The sequence below is a fragment of the Physeter macrocephalus genome, chromosome 11, assembly GCF_002837175.3.
Source record: "Physeter macrocephalus isolate SW-GA chromosome 11, ASM283717v5, whole genome shotgun sequence".
NCBI classification, from domain to species: domain Eukaryota; kingdom Metazoa; phylum Chordata; class Mammalia; order Artiodactyla; family Physeteridae; genus Physeter; species Physeter macrocephalus.
The window spans coordinates 103,270,213-103,288,845 of NC_041224.1; the positions used below are offsets into that span (position 1 = coordinate 103,270,213).

Genomic DNA, 18,633 nt, shown 5'->3' on the forward strand with positions numbered 1-18,633 from the left:
AAACAAACTGAGATTGGTTTGGTCATTCATTTTCATATGAGGATATGTAATAACTTATAACACACAGGTCTACTTCCTTCTTTTAAATAACGGCATTGAGTTCCGTTGAACAGGTCTACTATACTATTTTTTAATCACTCACCTATTGATGGATCTTTAATTTTTAAATTTTTGACTATAACAAACAATTAGGCAATGAACATTCTTTTTACTTCTATTTTAAAAATTTTAGTACTGATTCCCAGAAGTAGAATGGCTGACTCAAAGGGGTTATGTGTTTAAATTTTGTTACATATTGCTAAATTATCTTCCCCAAAATACCAATTATACACTTAGATCAATAGTGTTTGAGGATTTATTTCTCTCCCTTCCAACACTAGGTAAATTAGTTTTTCATTTTTGCCAATCCAAGGACAAAAAAATTCTCATTGTTTTACTTGCATTCTGTGGTTATATGTTACTTTCTGGTTGTTATCCTTTGCTATTTTGTATTCCATTGTTTGTCATTTTATTGTTTTTTTAAATAAGGAACCTTTATTCTGGATATTAATATTTTGTCTAGTTCTGTTGCAATTATTTTGTCTCAGTTTCTCCCTTTTAAACTTTGTTTATGGTATATTTTGTTATTATAGATGTTTTAAATTTTTAATCACATCTTTCAATCTTCTTTTTAATGACAATAACAAATGTTTTATTTAGAAGGCCTTCTTCACCAAAAGATTACAAAAATATTATATTTTTAAAGCACTTTTGTAGATTTTTTTCTTACATTTAATTTAATAGCTGTATAGTCTGTCCAGGGAATTTATTTTTGTCCATAGAGCTCCTTTATACTCTTACAAATCATTGAGGATCACAAAGAACTTTTTTAATGTGGATTATAGCCATTATATTTACTACATTAGAAATTAAAAGTAGAGGAATTTTAAATATTTAATTTATTTTAAAAATCAAGTAAAATCCATTGTATATTTCATACATATTGTTAATGAAAAATATATACTCCATAATGAAAAAAAATACATAGTGAGAAGAGTAGCATTGTTTTACAGTTTTGCAAATCTTTTTAATGTCTGGCTTAATGAAAGACAGTTGGATTTGCAGATCTGCTGTTGGTTTCAGTTTGTTTTAAGATGTTATTTTGCCTGAAGTAAATGAAGAAAATCCACTCTTACACAGAGGGAAGTTTATTTTAAAAGCTTTTTCAAGTAATTAGGAATATTATTCTTTGATACATATCAAAACTTGACAGTTGATAGATTTCTTGAAAGTTAGTTTCATTGTGGTATCTGAAACCATGTTAAGGAAGTCTGTACAATTAAAGTGAATTAATTTTAAAAATGGAGAGATACACCTTGTTCATGGATGTGAGGACTCAGTTAAGGTGTGGATTCTGCCCAAATTGATCTATAGATATAATTCAGTTCCAGTCAGAGTCCCAACAGGATATTTTATAGAAACTGACAAGCTTATTCTAAAACTCATATGGAAAGGTGAAGGAACTAGAATAGTCAAAACCATTTTGAAAAAGAACAAAGTTGGAGGATTTCCACTACCTAATTTCAAGACTTACTATAAAGTTAAAGTGATCAAGACATTGTGGTATTGAAAACAGGGTAGACATTATAGATTACTGGAACAGGGTCAAGTTCAGAAATAGACCACACATATCCGGTTAGTTGGGTTTTGACTAAGGTGCCAAGGCAACTCAGTGGAAAAGAGTTAATTTCAGCAGTGGTACCGGACAGCCATATGCAAAGTATGAAACTTGACCCATTCCTCACATCTTATACAAAAATTAACTCAAAGTGAATCATAGACCTAAATATCAAAATTAAAACTTAGGAAATATAGGAGAAAATCTTTGTGATTGTGCAAAGATTTCTGTAGACACCAGGGCACGGTCTTTAAAGGAAACAACTGATAAATTGGACTTCATCAAAATTAAAAATTTCTATTTGAAAGACATTGTTAAGAGAATGAAAGACAAGCCCCAAACTGGGAGAAAATATTGGCTAAATACATATCTGATGATGGACGTATCTGGAAGTCTGAGAACTCAGTTATAAGAAAACAGCTTAATAAAAAAATGGCTATAGATTTGAACAGATACTTCACCAAAGAAGATATATAGATTTCAATAAGCCTATAGAAAGATGCCTAACATCATTAGTCATTAGGAAAAGCAAATTTAAATCATAATGAGATATCATTATGTACCTATTAGAATTGTTTATAAAAACAACAGTGTATTAACTCTTGACCGGTATGTGGAGCAACTGGAATTCTCATACATTGCTGATGAGAATTCAAAATGGTAGTGCCACTTTGGAAAAATTTGATAGTTTCTTGCAGAAACATGTGCTTACTGTGCGATCTAGTGTTCTCACAGGCATACCCAAGAGAAATGGAAACTTACATTCACAGAAAAATCTGTACAAAAATATATATAGTGGCTTTATTTATAGTTGTCAAAAACTGGAGTATATAAATATGCTTCAACTGGCGAGTAAATAAACACATTGTGAAATATCCATATAATGGAATATTACTCAGCAATAAAAAGGAACCAACTACAGATACACACAACAGTGTGGGTGAATCTCAAATGTATTATGCTGAGTGAAAGCAGCCAGTGTCAAAAGGCTACATAATGTATGATTACATTTATTTGACCTTCTGGAAAAAGCAAATTTATAGAGATTGAAAACACGTTAGTGGTTACCAGGGACAGGGATAGAGAGTTTGAGGGGCTTTTGGGGGTAATGAAACTGTATTTGAGTGGTTGAAAGCTGTCAGGTAAGTAGTGGAAAATGCAAGTTTTTCAAAATTTCAGTTTTTCACTCTGAAATTCAAATTTTATCTTTGGCAACATATACTGTCAGTTATTTTCCTTGAAGTTAGGTTTATTTTGTTCAGATTTTTTGCTGTTATTCAAGTCTGAATAACTGTAGTTTGTCAGTCGTTCTGACAAACGTTCTTTTTACACAAGTAAAAATTGTGTGCAAAATGTGTACTTCCCACTCTGTCACACAGATTTTTTAAACAACAGTTACTCAAGTCCAAATTTAATAACCTTAATAATTTTTTACTGTTTCATCAAGGACATTTTTAAACAAAACTGGTGGGGGTTTTTTGTTTGTTTTAATAACTGTGTGTTACAGTGAGGAATGCTGTGACCACTTATTGTACTGGTTGGTGCCACTGCCTTGATCCATGCCACCAGTTTTACCCATAATCGCACTGTCACTGTATATGTAAAGACAGTGAGAAAAAAACTTAATAATGTGTTGGTATTAATATGAAAAAGTGTTGTCCTTGTAGCTTCCCTGAAACAATCTTGGGGACCATGAGAGGTTTGCAGAAGACAATTTGAGAATTCTGTATTAGGGGTTTAACTCTTTGCTGATTTCATATATTTGTTGCTTGTGTCATAGGATTATATTTTCTACGTAAAAATTTTTAGGCCATCTGTAAAATTATGTTTCAAAAATGAATTAAGTTGTAATAAAATATTCTGATCTGAATATTCTTTATTCTGCAGTTCAAGTACACTCCACCAGGTGGCATCATACCTCTGCTTGTTACCAACTCTTCCTAAAGGTGAAGACACAACTTTTGATAAAGAATTTCTTCTAGAATTGTTGGTAAATATTAATGTTCTTTGAATTTTGCATGTGGTTTTCCCTACTTTTTTGAATCATTCTTAAAGATGTAGGTTGGTACAGATTTTTTTCTGGGCTAAAATATTGGTAGGTAATGCCTACTTGTTTGGGAACTATATCATCATTTGATCTTGTGAGATTTCTTTTTCATCTCTTAGATTTCTTTTTTCAAGTCTCTTCCCTCTTAAAACTGCTCTATAGCATGGATTTGTTCCATGCAAATATTTACGAGCAACATCTGTGTCAGGCTCTGGATTCAAGCACTGGGGATACAGAGATGGCCAACACTGTTCCTGCCTTTAAGAGATCACAGTTATACCTACACACACACACACACACACACACACAGAGATAATACATATATATTCATATCTATCTGTTTATTTTTAAGTTATTATTTAAATATAGTACCTTGAATATTAAGCCATACCTTTATCACTAGAGAGTTCAGGAATGTTTAAAAATAGAAAAAGTATTACCAACTTAGTGGTTTAAGAATTCTAAGGGATTTCTCAATCATTTTGGGAAATGAGTATTAGTTTGAGCATCAACTCTTAAACTAATACTTTTTTGTGTGAGGTTTTATTTTTTTAGTACAGTTTCAGGTTCATAGCAAAACTGAGAGGAAGGGATATACTTTATTTTTTAAACTTCCGTGAGATATTTCATAAAGTGGATGAGTATTTAACCATATGCCACTATGAATATCTAGGTTGTTTGCATGCTCACTAGTACAAATAATGATGCAGTCTTAATACATGCCTCTTTGTGCCCATATGTGGACATTTAGGAGAGGTACCCAGAAGTGAAATTATTTGATGTGCTTATTTAAAAGATAAAAGATGCAGCCAAACTGTCCTCCAAAAGCTGTATGTTCCCATCAACAGTGTATTAAAGTATGTTTCCTTAAGCTTTTATCGGCATTGGATGCTGTGAGTCGCCTCAATTTTGCCAGTCTCATGGGTTAACAAAAGAAAACTTGTCTTAATTTTTTGTTTGCTGACTGCTATAAGGTTGAGTTGTCTTTTATACGTTTCAAACATTTTTTATACCTATACAAATGTACACTGCATGGATTTGTAAATACATTTTTTTACACATATGGAACAATAACGGGCACATGTTTTTTTGTAACATATTTCAAGCTAATACTTATAATACGGGGTATAAAATACAGTTCCTTACTGTAGAGAGGAAGATAATATGCTTATTTTGGGGTAGTAACAGGAAACTATTTGTAGCAGGTGTTTTAAGCCTGGTGACAGGTGTTTCAGTGCCATTTGGAGAGAAATCCTTGGGAAGCGTTTTAAATTAACTCAAGTATAGAAAATACTTTTTTATCGATATATTTACTTGCATGAAATGTATGTCCTGGGTCACTATCTTTCCCTTCCTTCTTACAAATCACTTTTCGTTGTCTCTGACTACAAGTACTTTCTAAAAATTCCTTGTCTTGTTTTCTGATAATGTAAAATCTTCTCTGGTAAGTCAGATTTTGGAGATTAATAATAAATCCTTACTATAGAAAGAAATGAGGACTTTTCCAGGAACATTTCTAATGGAAAATAGGTTTGAGTATAAAGTTGATCCTACCTATGCTTTTTAGGGTCTTATAGCTAAGATTTCATCCTTAAAATTTAAATAGTTATGTGAAAAGAAAACAGTTTTAAAAATTTATAGTGCTACAGCATTATCTTTCATTTCCTCCTCCTCTTAAAGGATTTTTTCAGGCTTTGGATTCTTCTAATATCCAACCAAATATGATTAAAAAATTCAACTATGCATATTGTTTAGATGATATCACACTGTCTTCTTTCCTAAAACAGTACTATCTGTACTGAAAAGAATGTGACACAGTTTTCAAATATATCATTATTTTAGCATCTCTTAATTAGGTAACAAACTTATTTCTGTATTTGAGGTAGATCACTATAGTATTAACAATGGAGGGGTACATAGAGAACATCAAGTACAACTCTCTCGTTTTACAAAGAAGACTGAGGCCAAGTTATTAATAAACTTATCCAGGTTATTTAGCTAGTTAGTACAAGAATGAAAACTGTAACCTAGGACTTAGGGCTCCCATTTTTTTTCTTACATTGGTGAATGCTGTGTTGCTGTGGGTTTTAAGGTCTTGGCATGTGCCAGACACTTTGACATTATTTTATAATATTCCACTTCATTTTCATAAGAAACCTAAGAAGAGAGTGGCATTTTAATCTGCTTTACTGAAAAGGAAACTAAAATCAGGGAGGTTGAAGTAACTTGCCCAGCTTTCACATAGCCCATAAGTTGAAGTGCTAGGTGTTGAACTCAGATCTGTCTGATTCCAAAGTCCATCACAATCAGTACCTCTTTCTTCTTTGATTTGTGGAGAATATGAAAAAAGGAAAAAAAAAAAAAGTCTCTTGTTAAGTGCTACAATAACTCAAAGACATGAAACTTCTCCTTCCATACTTTGTGTTGAATTTCTCCATAAATTATTTTGATTGAAAAAAGATACTTCTGACTTTCTTTCTAAACCTGTTTCCTTTAGGTATCTCGTCATGAGCGTCGAATTTCTCAGATTCAGCAGTTGAACCAGATGCCTTTGTATCCAACCGAGAAAATCATATGGGATGAAAATATTGTCCCAACTGAGTACTATTCTGGGGAAGGTATGGTAACAAAGTACAGTATTCAGATGTAACATGAAACTTAGTTTAGAATTCATCATATATAACTGAACATACTCCTATCTACTATATACATTAGGGTAATTTTCTGGTACCCTCAAGTTCAACTTTAGAAGCTAGAAACTATTCAGTGTTTTGAATGCTTAGCATTAAGGATTTTTATTAAATTTAAGCATTGCCTAATGAATATGTGTGTTTGTGTGTGTGTGTATCATTCTGTATAAAATGTGCCCGTAAAGCTGTGTGTTCAGGAGACCTAATAATACAAGAAGTATAGCTTTCATTATGTCACTGTAACAGGCTTTGGTAGTGTTTTATTTTTCAAAGCCTTTTCTAGAGGCTCTTTTGAATTCCTTTTAGAGCCAGCTAATGACCTCCAAAAGAAAGACATTGTCATTAGTTAAGATAAACCCTTAGTTTTGATCCAGAGTAGTATTGCCTAGTATGTTCATCTACCTCTTTCAACAGATTTGTTTCTAAATGCTCATCCTCTAATGATGAGAATTTGCCACAATTGAGTATATGCCAAAGTGCATTCTGACACATTTTGAAGGCATATTTCAAAAAAAAATTTCTGGAAGTTTTTTGAACAACAGTGTCATGATTAGTAGAGATGTGACTATTTTAAAGAGATCACCAATATAGGTATTGGTATATTTATTTAAAAGAAAATTGTTTCTTCAGAGTCATATCCTGGAGCCATAATTCCAATAAACCCAGTGCACTAAAATTGTACTAGATTTCAGAATAATCAGTTTTCATATCTTTTTATATTCTGACAGTGATTAATGCATTGTTTTCTAGGTTTTCTAATTTGTTCATACTAAAAGCATTTGTGACCATATATGTATGAATAACACTTAAGAATATTTTGTCTTTTTAATGAAAAGTTTGTGTCCTTGAAAATGTAAACAGTCTTATATCTAGCTTTTGGTACTATTCAGTGATGTTGGTCTGAGTTTAAAACATATTTTGCTTAGTATAAAGTGTTGCTTTTCTTTCGCTCCTATGATTAATGAAGTTAAGTGAAAAGAATTACTTCTCAAAATTTGTCTTTGTACCTGTCTTGCCATGGTTCTTCACTGACCACGGGTGAAACTGTGCTTGTGGGGCTCGGTATTCAATGCCGTGAGACAGGCAAAGATCAAAGCCAATCCAACACAATTATGCAAGCTACTTCCAGCTCCCAAGGAGAGAAAATAAGTGTGAAATTGGGACAGATATTTTAAAAATATAGTTTAAGAATTGTAAAGAAAGTCTTTGTAAAGTGTTGCCTTTTTAAAACCATTTTTTGTGAAATAAACACAAATATAGAAAGCCCACACAAAATAAAGATAGAGCTTTACTAATTATCTTAAGGGAAATACCCTAAAACCCTTATAATCACCTTGTCAGCTATCCCAGAATCCTTCTGTGTACCCCTTCCTACTTACTGCTTTCTCCCTCCACTGGAAAGTAACCATTTCTTGACTTTTATAGCAATCACTGTCTCACTATTTCTTCATAGTTTTATTACACAATTGTGCATCCCTAGACACCATAGTCAGTCCTGTACATTTTAAGATGCCTTTTATTTTACAGGTACCCACTGTATCCCTTTCTTTTCTTTCTGTTGAAGACCCTGAGTTGTTTGATCTGTATAGTTTTCCAAAGTCTAGATTTTTCTAATTGACTACTCACAGTACAGTTCAACATGTCCCTCTGCTCTTTATTTATTTTTTTCTACAAATTGGCTTGATCAGTCAGAGGCATTCTCTCTTTGGCAAGATCCTTGGTGGTGGTGTATTCTTTCATCAGGAGGCACATGATGTCTGGTTGTCTCTGTTTTTGTGATATTGCTGTTTAATACCTAGATTTGTTAATTCAGGGAGGGTTACAAAATAGTGATATGTTAATTTTTTTTTTTAACATAAGTATGCTATCAAAAGAGTTGCTTTCAGCTTCTGGCTTGAAAGAAATTGAATAAGATTATAAGTCAGAGTTTACTAACAAATGATGTGAAATTTTTGTACATTGATGTTTCTTGCTTTTAGGTGCATTGTTTCTTTGGTAAGTATGGATAGGGATGATGAAAACAATATGATTTGCTAGTAAAATGTGTTTTGGGGTTCTTTTTTTTTTTAAAGATTTTTTTGATGTGGACCATTTTTAAAGTCTTTATTGAATTTGTTACAATATTGCTTCTGTTTTATGTTTTGGTTCTTTGGCTGCGAGGCATGTGAGATCTTAGCTACCCAATCAGGTATCAAACCTACACCCCCTGCACTGGAAGGTGAAGTCTTAACCACTGGACCACCAGGGAAGTCCCTGGGGTCCTTCTTTTTGACCTTTTTGATATTGGTGCTGAGTGCTTGGTTACTTATTATCCCAGGGAAGTAGTGTTAGATGAAAGTAATGGAAAGAATATGGTTCATTAATGTTGTCAGAGAAGGGAAATAACTCCAGGAATAACATACAATCAATGCCTTATCCTTAAAGGCTAGCAAAACGGCAAAGGTTCAGAGCACAGTAGTGATCACCGAAGATAGAATTGTGTAATGTAATACACTAATTCAGTATAACACAAACTAACTACTTGTGTTAGTTTTAAGTATCTTTAAATACCTTTTAGAAGCACTGTTTGCATATGAGTCATTGATGTGCAGATTACATGTATTAATGAAATTCATCCTTTATTCCCAATCTTAATAGATGGCATTTGTTAACTTGGTTTCAGTTTCTGTGTGGAAATAAGAATACGACCTTATCAAATATGCTGTATTTTAGACACCATTAAACTAGATTCTTAACAGATTTGTGCTGCCTTTTTTTAATACATAAAGCAGATGTCTGATTAAAAAAAATAATTCAAATATGGATGTTATTTTCCTTTTCAGGTTGTCTTGCTCTTCCCAAGTTGAATTTGCAGTTTTTGACTCTTCATGATTACCTCCTAAGGAACTTTAACCTCTTCCGCTTAGAATCAACTTATGAAATTAGGCAGGACATCGAGGATAGTGTCAGCAGAATGAAGCCATGGTTAGTAAATTGGTTCTACTTGCAATGAAGAGATGCAAACAGTGACTGACATACTTCTGTCAGAAACCTCACACGTGTAATTAGAAATAATATATCTGTCGTGAAGATGCCCTTTAAAATATGAGCTATTTACTCTGTGAGAAGTTCTTGAATGTGAATTAGATCCAAAGTGCTAAAATAGAAAATATGTATCTGGGTCGTTGGAAGTGGGGCTGAGGGTAAGGGAAGAGAGGTCATTGTTCTGGGAAGTGAGGCGGGAGGGAGAAATGTAGGGGGGAGGAGGTTGGGCATTAGTAAAAGGGTAAAGAGGGAAGGGTATGGGCTGGCCAGCAGGCCTGTACTAGGCAGGGCAGTTTAAGTCCTGGGAGAAGCTTATGATAAAGGGGTATTCTGTTACCCCAGCCGCTCTTGTGGCTGTCACCACTAGTCTCAGTCAGCCTCTCTAAAGGACCTGGCAGGAGATGAGGGGCATAGCTGAACATAGCACAGAGTGGAACATTGGAACATCTTCCCTGCCCTCCATCCATAGGTTGCCTTCAAGAGACTAAATCATCAGCATTTACTTTTAGGGCCTGTTGAGTAGGTTTCGTTATTTGAAGAACTTTTCTGCCTAAACTCAGCTTTCCACCTGCTAGCTTCTGTCTGGAACTCCTTTAGCTAAGAAAAGACTTTCATTCTGTTGTAGGCAGCTCTGCATTATAAGATTTGTGAAGGTTCGTTTTGCTTTTTAGACATGACTAACTTGGGGTAAATGCCCTTCATTCACTATTTCATTCTAGGTATGAAATTATTGGAGATAAGTTATATATCACACTTGACTGTAAATGAGTAAAATAATTCTGTAAAATGAATTTTCATTAAATTATTGTCACACCATGCATACATATGTACAATTATACTGCATTCTATGTGAAAAGCTTAACATATTTTGAGTGTGAACTGATTCAGGTATCTTCCAGGCTTCTCTCCTTACCAATTACAGAGAGCTGCATAGACACTGTGATTATGATGTTTTTTTCACTTCCATATTTTATTTCATACACAGTTCTAGTTTTTAATTAATTATTATGTGAAAAGTTATTCTGGGTGAGCGTCTAAAACACAACAAAGTATTTTTGACTTAATAATCAGTTGAGTCAGTGGGCAGGCTAGCACTGTGCAATTTGTATACCCACTGGCTGATCGTCTCTGCCCACAGCTTTGCTGAAATTATTGCCCATTGTTTGGACCCCAGGGGAGTGCTTGATCAGAAAGCTGCCTTACAATTTATGGTTACCTTGCACTTATATGCTCAGATTCTGGACCTAATTTTGGTCATTTTGCAAAGTAGGGACTTAGTTACTAGCAGCTCATCAAGTAGAATTCATTTATATTTTACTTAAATGCCAAATAAAGCAGTAATACTTGGAGTTCTTATGGTTTATTAATAAAATAATATTTTTAATTTACATTCTTTTCTGCTAGTGGAAGAAAATGTTACTTTTTGGAGATAACTATTGGTAATAAATTTTTCTAAATTTTCATTCCTAATTGCCCATTATTGGAAACTGTTAAAAATAATGAGATCTAGAGGGGTAGGGCTTCCTTCTGTTTCATGTCTGGAAGGTGGAAAAGTAGCAGAGGCATTTTTACTTATTGCATAGTTCTAATCATGTTTTCAGGCTGCTGAAACTACTAAGCAGTGTAAAAGAGGATGTGCTTATGACGATCAGAAATCTATACTCTTTTAATGCCTCATGGTGCAGGTAGATTTTATAGAGGAAAGAATTGGGGAGAGTAGATTAGTGGTTGCTTGGGAGTAGGAAGGGTTGACTGCAAGTAGACAAGAGGGATCTTTTTAAAGTATGATGAAGATGTTCTAAAATTGGATTGTGGTGATGGATGCACAACTTTGTAAATTTACTAAAAGTTATTGTACATTTACAGTGAATGAATTTAATGGTATATAAACTATATTGTAGTAAAGTTGTGAAAAATGGGGGAGGTGATAGAAAGTTATTACAAAAGCTTTTAGACACAAGGTAATGCCTTTTAGAAATTGTTTTAGTACTGACCAAGTCATTGGATTGTAGAACTTTTATTTTTAATTAGTTTCACTCTTTGATGTTATGAAGTTTTATAATTTTTTGTTATTTACAAAAGCCTTTACTTAGGATATAGGTTTTCTTTATCTTTGTAAGTGTGTCATTTTTGGCAGTACTTTCCAATTTTGGAGTGTTGCTGCAGTTTTTATATTACAGATTTCCCAAATACACTATTTAATGTAAAAGCTAAAGCACCAATATAAGAAGAAAGAATGAATATTTGTTTGTTAGTGGTTCTGGTTATTACAACTAGCTTGAAGATTCCCCACACTCCCATCCATAGCAGTGTCTTTTCAGTGGTTTAAATATTATGCCCTAAAGAAAGCATTTGCATAGATATTGTCATTTGCTTGTTTTTAATTTCTTAAAGTCTAGCTTGTTCTAAAACATTTTTGAAGCAACTTATAGAAGTATTTATAATACATAAGATAAAATGTAAACAGTTGAGGCTCTCCTGATGAAGAGGGGAAGAGGGTAAGAATATAAAATAAAACTGAATGTGCTGGATTATTTCATTCTTTGACAAAATGGCTGAGCTCTTATGTACATAGAGTTATATGTTTTTCTGGGGATGTGGGGGACATTCCTCTACTTCCCTTTCTTTTCTGGGCCATGTTTGCCTGTTTCATCCTACCATATATACTTCCTAAATATTGAGACTTAGGGTTTTTTTGTTTTGTTTTAGAAATAAGAGTTACTAATGTTAGGGCTTAAATACTAGCTAACCATGTATTCTTAGTTACTAGTTTAACTTGTCCAAAGTTGGGCAAAAGTTATTTTTTGCTTGGGTAACAAGTTTTCTGCTTCTGGTTTCCAGGCAGTCTGAGTATGGCGGGGTGGTATTCGGTGGCTGGGCGCGAATGGCCCAGCCCATCGTGGCGTTCACCGTGGTGGAGGTTGCCAAACCCAGCATAGGCGAGAACTGGCCAACCCGGGTTCGCGCAGATGTCAGCATCCATCTGAACGTCAGAGACCACATCAGAGATGAGTGGGAAGGTAACTTTGCCTTTCAAGAAGTGGTCACCTTTTGCTTTTTCAGTTTATAGACTTTCACTTAGAGCATTAGAAAAGCACATTCACCAGATATTGCCCTTTTAAATTTATTAAATTTTATCTTTAAAATTTGTTTTAAAGAATGGCAATTGATTTATAGTTATTACTAGTAAAAATACCAAAGATCATACAAGAATAATTAAATACCTTCATACTCTAATAAAAAGCATAAAATAGCACGTATATCAGTGTTGTGCAAATTGCAGTTGGCAGAGCTGAGAGGAGAGCATTTTAAATCGTAAAATTCAGGTAGATAATGTTTATTAATTTATAGGATCACTATGGAAAAGAATGAAATATTTGTGTTCACTAAAGAAAGGGGGGAAACCCACATATAACTTGTACACATGCTAAGCAAGTAAGGAAAATTGGTATTTTTAAGAGATAAAAGCAGCCAAAGTAAAGTGAATAGGGATGCATACAATTTGTGAAAAATACAGATACAAAATCAAAATTAGACAAACTCAAAAGGATATTAGGAGGAGCTAATAAAGCAACTCAGAAAGAAGCAATAGTTTATTTGTACCAAAGAGAAGAAGTCAGATAAAAAAATCAGTGAAATCAAATGTATTCAAGGATAAATAATAATTGCAGTGAAGTTATTTTCCCTATTCTTTACTAAGCAAGATTTTAGGGATGGGAGTTCTTTTTTTTTTTTTTTTTTGTGGTATGCGGGCCTCCCCCTGCCGTGGCCTCCCCCGTTGCGGAGCACAGGCTCCGGACGCGCAGGCCCAGCGGCCATGGCTCACGGGCCCAGCCGCTCCGCGGCATGTGGGATCCTCCCAGACCGGGGCGCGAACCCGGTTCCCCTGCATCGGCAGGCGGACGCGCAACCGCTGCGCCACCAGGGAAGCCCCGGGATGGGAGTTCTATGTCACAATTTTATTTAGAGGCAGATATGTTCTAAGTTACTAAGTCAAATGGAGTTAAAACATCAATACCACCCGTGCCAGAAATGGCATGTAAACTGGTTTTTAATTGGCACTTTTGTATTTTACTCCCAGCTGTCTATGAGAGCTCTTGCTGCCCCATTATGGGAAACAGGAGCTGGTAGGTTTTATCTCCTTCTACCTTCTTGGCATGCCAGAAGGAAAGGGATAGTCCCTTAATGGATCAGTTTTCAGAAATTATTGCTCTCGATATAGCTGTTTATAACCATAGGGTCTGTATGATACATTTATCAAATAATTCTGAAGGAATCCAGTAACAAAGCTGGCCAAATGTTTAACAAATGGCCACCATAGTTGGTATAGTTTATGACAGATTGTTTTTGTGGCTCTTGTATCCTTCAAAATTGTTCAAATCTGGTGCATTACACATCTAGAATAATATGTACCTTTATTATTGCTGAATTGTGAGAAAGTCATTCAGTTGCTGAAGAAGGTTTTACATTTATTGCCCCTTGGAGCTTAAGGAGGTATTAAACTAAACACTTTTACATAGTGGGTAATGAACTAAAATAACTTATTGGCCACCCCTAGAAGCAATGATGGCTAGAAGTAAAACTTGAAGGAAAAAAAAGACCCTTTGTAGAAATGTATAGATGACAGATGACAAGCCTGCATTATAGTGTTAAGGGAAAAAAAGGATTTGTTACCCCAAAGCCCTTACGAGTCTCTTACCTCCATTACTTTGGAGACTGGTAATCAGAAGGCCATCAAATAGTCTTTTTTGTTTTTTTAAACATAGGCCTCTGGTAGATGAGAAATAGAATGGGTAAATATTGATGGGCAAGATAGGGAACAATAGGGTATTGTGGGACAAGCAGTTCATCTGGGGCATGGTGGGGAGATGAGTGTTTTCTGGGAGGCCAGAGCCAAAATGCAGGCCCTTTATTGATTCCAGATAGAGCAACCAAGTAAAAAATGAGAGGGAGGTTCTGTAAATAGCAGTGAACACTGTCCTGTAAAAACAGAAAATTTTTGAAGAATTTAAGGTAAATGCTGTAAAACATTGTTGTCCCTTCAAGAAGGTGTGAAGCTCAGGCCCTTATCTTCTCCATTACCCCATTTAAAATTAAGGAAACAGAATTAGTGAAACTGAAATGTTGGATCCTGCCCTAGAAGGCACAGCCAGGAGTAAATGCAAATGGTTGAAAGGAGAGTTTAGCTTATAGTAATACAGGTATTTTTAATGTGGATGTAAGACATCCCACAGCATCCCTCTGTGATGCCAAAAGGTAACATTGGTAGGGATTAAATTACTTCTCAGGCCCACTTCTTTGGCTCTGAGACTGGGAAGATTTAATGAATTGTGCAGATCAGAAGTCATATAGGTGGTACAACTCACATAGTAGATCATTTCCCCTTAGTTTTCATTGTTCTCCTGCTTCTTTGCATAGAATTTATTGGGAAATAAACAATCAAGTCATAATTATGAATCAGTTACTATTTCTAGCACACTTAAACCCTGTTCCATATTGAAACAAACCAGAATGGTGCTAATTAATACTATTAGCCACGCACTCACATGGCTGATTTGATTTAGTTGTATCTCTTATTACCAAGGTTATGAGCAAGCAGACTGTTTAAATTTGCATTTATACTATACAGTGACTAACAGAAGTGACTTGGGGGACTTCCCTGGTGGCACAGAGGTTAAGAATCTGCCTGCCAATGCAGGGGACACGGGTTCCAGCCCTGGTCCGGGAAGATCCCACATGCTGTGGAGCACCTAAGCTGGTGCACCACAACTACTGAGCCTGTGCACCACAACTACTGAGCCCACGTGCCACAACTGCTGAAGCCCGTGTGCCTAGAGCCCGTGCTCTGCAACAGACAGAGGCCACCACAATTAGAAGCCTGCAACGAAGAGTAGCCCCCGCTCACCGCAACTAGAGAAAGCCCACGCGCAGCAATGAAGACCCAACACAGCCAAAAATAAAATAAATAAAGAAAGAAAGAAAACTAAAGAAAAAAATGAATCGGGGGAAAAAAATGAAGGTTAAGTGGTGTAACATTATATGCTGTGTGGTCTAATTTTGTGTCCCTCGTCTTCCAGTGTGTATTTTTTTTTTTTTTTTTGTGGTATGCGGGCCTTCCTCCGTTGTGGCCTCTCCCGTTATGGAGCGCAGGCTCCGGACGCGCAGGCCCAGCGGCCACGGCCCACGGGCCCAGCCGCTCCAAGGCACGGGGGATCCTCCCCTCCCGTTATGGAGCGCAGGCTCCGGACGCGCAGGCCCAGCGGCCACGGCCCACGGGCCCAGCCGCTCCACGGCACGCGGGATCCTCCCAGACCGGGGCGCGAACCCGGCTCCTCTGCATTGGCAGGCGGACGCGCAACCACTGCACCACCAGGGAAGCCCCCCAGTGTGTATTTTTAATAGAGCTGGGAATCCAGTTGAATCCATTATTTGAGCCAATGACTGAGAAACTACAGACTTTGGCACAAGTCTCCTATTTCTTGACATTTGCTTGTAAAAATTTCAGCATTTGCCAACTGAAGCAATATATATTCAGCTGCCTTCTCAAGATGCTATCTATAAACAATGCTTTTGTGCCTTGAGGAATTATTCTAGACTTGACCTCTTATGGTGAAATACAATTAGACTGTTGTTGAAATGACACTGATGGACAATTTAAACTGATGTTCGAAACCTGCTAAATATGATATAGATGGATTACATGCCAACCATATTTTTGGTTACTTATTGAGAATGTTATAAATAAGAATGATGACAAGCATCCAGTTTTGGAGCTGTAACACGATCTGGGGGACTTATTCAGTAATGTATATATGGCATAAAAGTTTCTAATTTTAATATAAAGAGAAATTTTTATTTAATTATTGCTGTCAAACATTGAGTATTGAAGGTTATAGAAAAACCCATAATTGTATTACAAAGCACGTATAATCATTGATCACCTCTGATATTTTAAATGTTTTTTATACCTTTTCAAAAGATAAGAGGATGAGAATTTGCCAACAGGAGACAAAGCAGTGTCATTCTAATAAGTGGAAATGTCTTCTGTGTTTTACTAGGACTTCGGAAGCATGATGTATGCTTTTTAATTACTGTGCGTCCCACAAAACCCTATGGTACCAAGTTTGACCGGAGGAGACCTTTTGTTGAGCAGGTTGGCCTGGTTTATGTCAGAGGCTGTGAGGTCCAGGGCATGCTGGACGATAAAGGGCGTGTCATTGAAGACGGTATGGTGATCTGCATGTTTGAAAGAGTGTGTATACGTAATGATAAATGTCTTTGCCGTTTTTCCTTTTTCTGTCCTAGGTGATTTTTTTTAGTTGTTTTATATACAAAATCAACACAATTATATATAAAAGTGTGTAGGGTACCTACCACCCAGTTTTAGAAATAAATAATATGGTTTCTAAACTTCTGTTTTAGATATTGGACAGGATCTTTTGGAATTGCCTATATTTAAAATTCTTCCGTATATGATACTTTACAATATTGCTTTTAAAAACCTCTAAACATCTCTTATAGTTGTTCAGTGATATATTTTTCTCATTTTTCCTTTTTACGTTTTACTGATTTGATTCATGAGAGCAGTGGTTCTCAAATGGAAACAGCACTACCCTGTGTTTCAAAATACTTGGTGGTATGTCATATGACTGGGGTAGAGGAAGGGGATGGTGAGCTATTGGTGTTTGATGAATGGGGGTCCGGGATGTTGAATATCTTAGCAGAACCATCTTCTAGAAGGGACTGTCCTGCCCAAGATGCCAGCATTGCCCTATTTAGAAACGCAGTTTGATTTCTTAGACTTAACTGATTGTTTTTTGAAATTCTTTCTTTTGTTGTCCTGACTTTTTTGATAATACTTACTATTAAATTATAACTGCATCTATGTCCAGTGCTTATTTTACAATTTGTTTATGAAACTTCTCTCAGAACTTGAATCAGCTTCTACTACCTGTGATTTCAAGATCGAATCATTGCTAAGGGGCTGAAAATTAGGCTACTCTTATCACTAGAATAAAAGAAAATAGGAGAAGAGAATGGAGGACAGGTAGAATAAGGCCACGTACTGGGACCAGAGTTGGAAGTCTAAGGCAAAAAGAAAGGAGAGAGGGCAAAGGGGCAAGAAAAAGCCTCTGAGCTTTCAGCAACTAGTATATGAAATTTCCTGTTATACTAGTGATGTTACACATGGAATATGGAAGGACAAAAAGAGTAATCAGCCGAGTACCTACTATATGTAAGGCGATAGGAGGAGCCATGAGTAACTGACACAAGTAAAGTTCTTTGACCTCTAAGGATCCTATTCTAGTTGAGGGCATACACAAATAATTGCAATTCATGGCATTGCACCATAAACATCACATGACTGTTCTGGGAAGAAATAGTGACAGTTTAGAGAAAGGAGAGAATATTTTTGGCTTGGAACTCAAAATGGATGAGTGGAAGGCATTCTAATTGGGGGAATTGCTGGAGTTAAATCTGGACGCTTTACTCATCATTTCTAGAAAAGGAATTCTGCTAACTTACTATGATATTTGAAAAGTATATATTTCATTTAACGAACTTTAAAAAAATGTCTAGGACCTGAACCCAGACCCAATCTTAGAGGAGAATCAAGGACATTTAGAGTGTTTTTGGATCCAAACCAGTATCAACAAGATATGACCAATACGATACAAAATGGAGCAGAAGATGTGTATGAAACTTTCAATATAATAATGAGGAGAAAACCGAAGGAAAATAACTTTAAGGTAATTTGGGGGCTATAAACTAAAAGTAGTATTTCATAATTTGAATAACTTTTAAGACATAAATATATAGATCCTAGGTTAAAAAAGATTTGTTAAAATAACGATCACTGCTTTTGTTTAGATTCTAAACAAATCTCTTAAATTCTTAACATATAGATTAAATATAAAAACTTAAGTAAATTTATTTGCTAAATCTTACTTTGTCTTTTGATGAGTTTGGAAACTTAAAATATAAATTAATCCAGGTGTGGGCTTCCCTGGTGGCGCAGTGGTTGAGAGTCTGCCTGCCAATGCAGGGGACACGGGTTCATGCCCCGGTCCGGGAAGATCCCACATGCCGTGGAGCAACGGGGCCCGTGAGCCATGACTGCTGAGCCTGCGCATCCAGAGCCTGTGCTCTGCAACGGGAGAGGCCACAACAGTGAGAGGCCTGCGTACCGCAAAAAAAAAAAAAAAAAAAAAAAA

At 35.7% G+C, this 18,633-nt stretch overlaps 1 protein-coding gene across 3 annotated transcripts in view; it reads left to right on the plus strand.

Annotated features, from left to right (window-relative positions):
• Nucleotides 1-18,633, plus strand: part of AQR (aquarius intron-binding spliceosomal factor) — a 110,518-nt gene that overhangs the window by 32,558 nt on the left and 59,327 nt on the right. For all 3 annotated transcript variants that reach the window (XR_003681840.2, XM_024118476.2, XM_024118475.3), the window contains exons 14-19: nt 3,545-3,647; nt 6,202-6,322; nt 9,217-9,358; nt 12,260-12,438; nt 16,477-16,644; nt 17,999-18,168. Coding sequence is in view for 2 of the 3 variants with exons in the window: in XM_024118476.2 (XP_023974244.1) it covers nt 3,545-3,647; nt 6,202-6,322; nt 9,217-9,358; nt 12,260-12,438; nt 16,477-16,644; nt 17,999-18,168 (883 nt within the window). In the remaining variant the exon portion in view is untranslated. The remainder of the gene's footprint in view (nt 1-3,544; nt 3,648-6,201; nt 6,323-9,216; nt 9,359-12,259; nt 12,439-16,476; nt 16,645-17,998; nt 18,169-18,633) is intronic.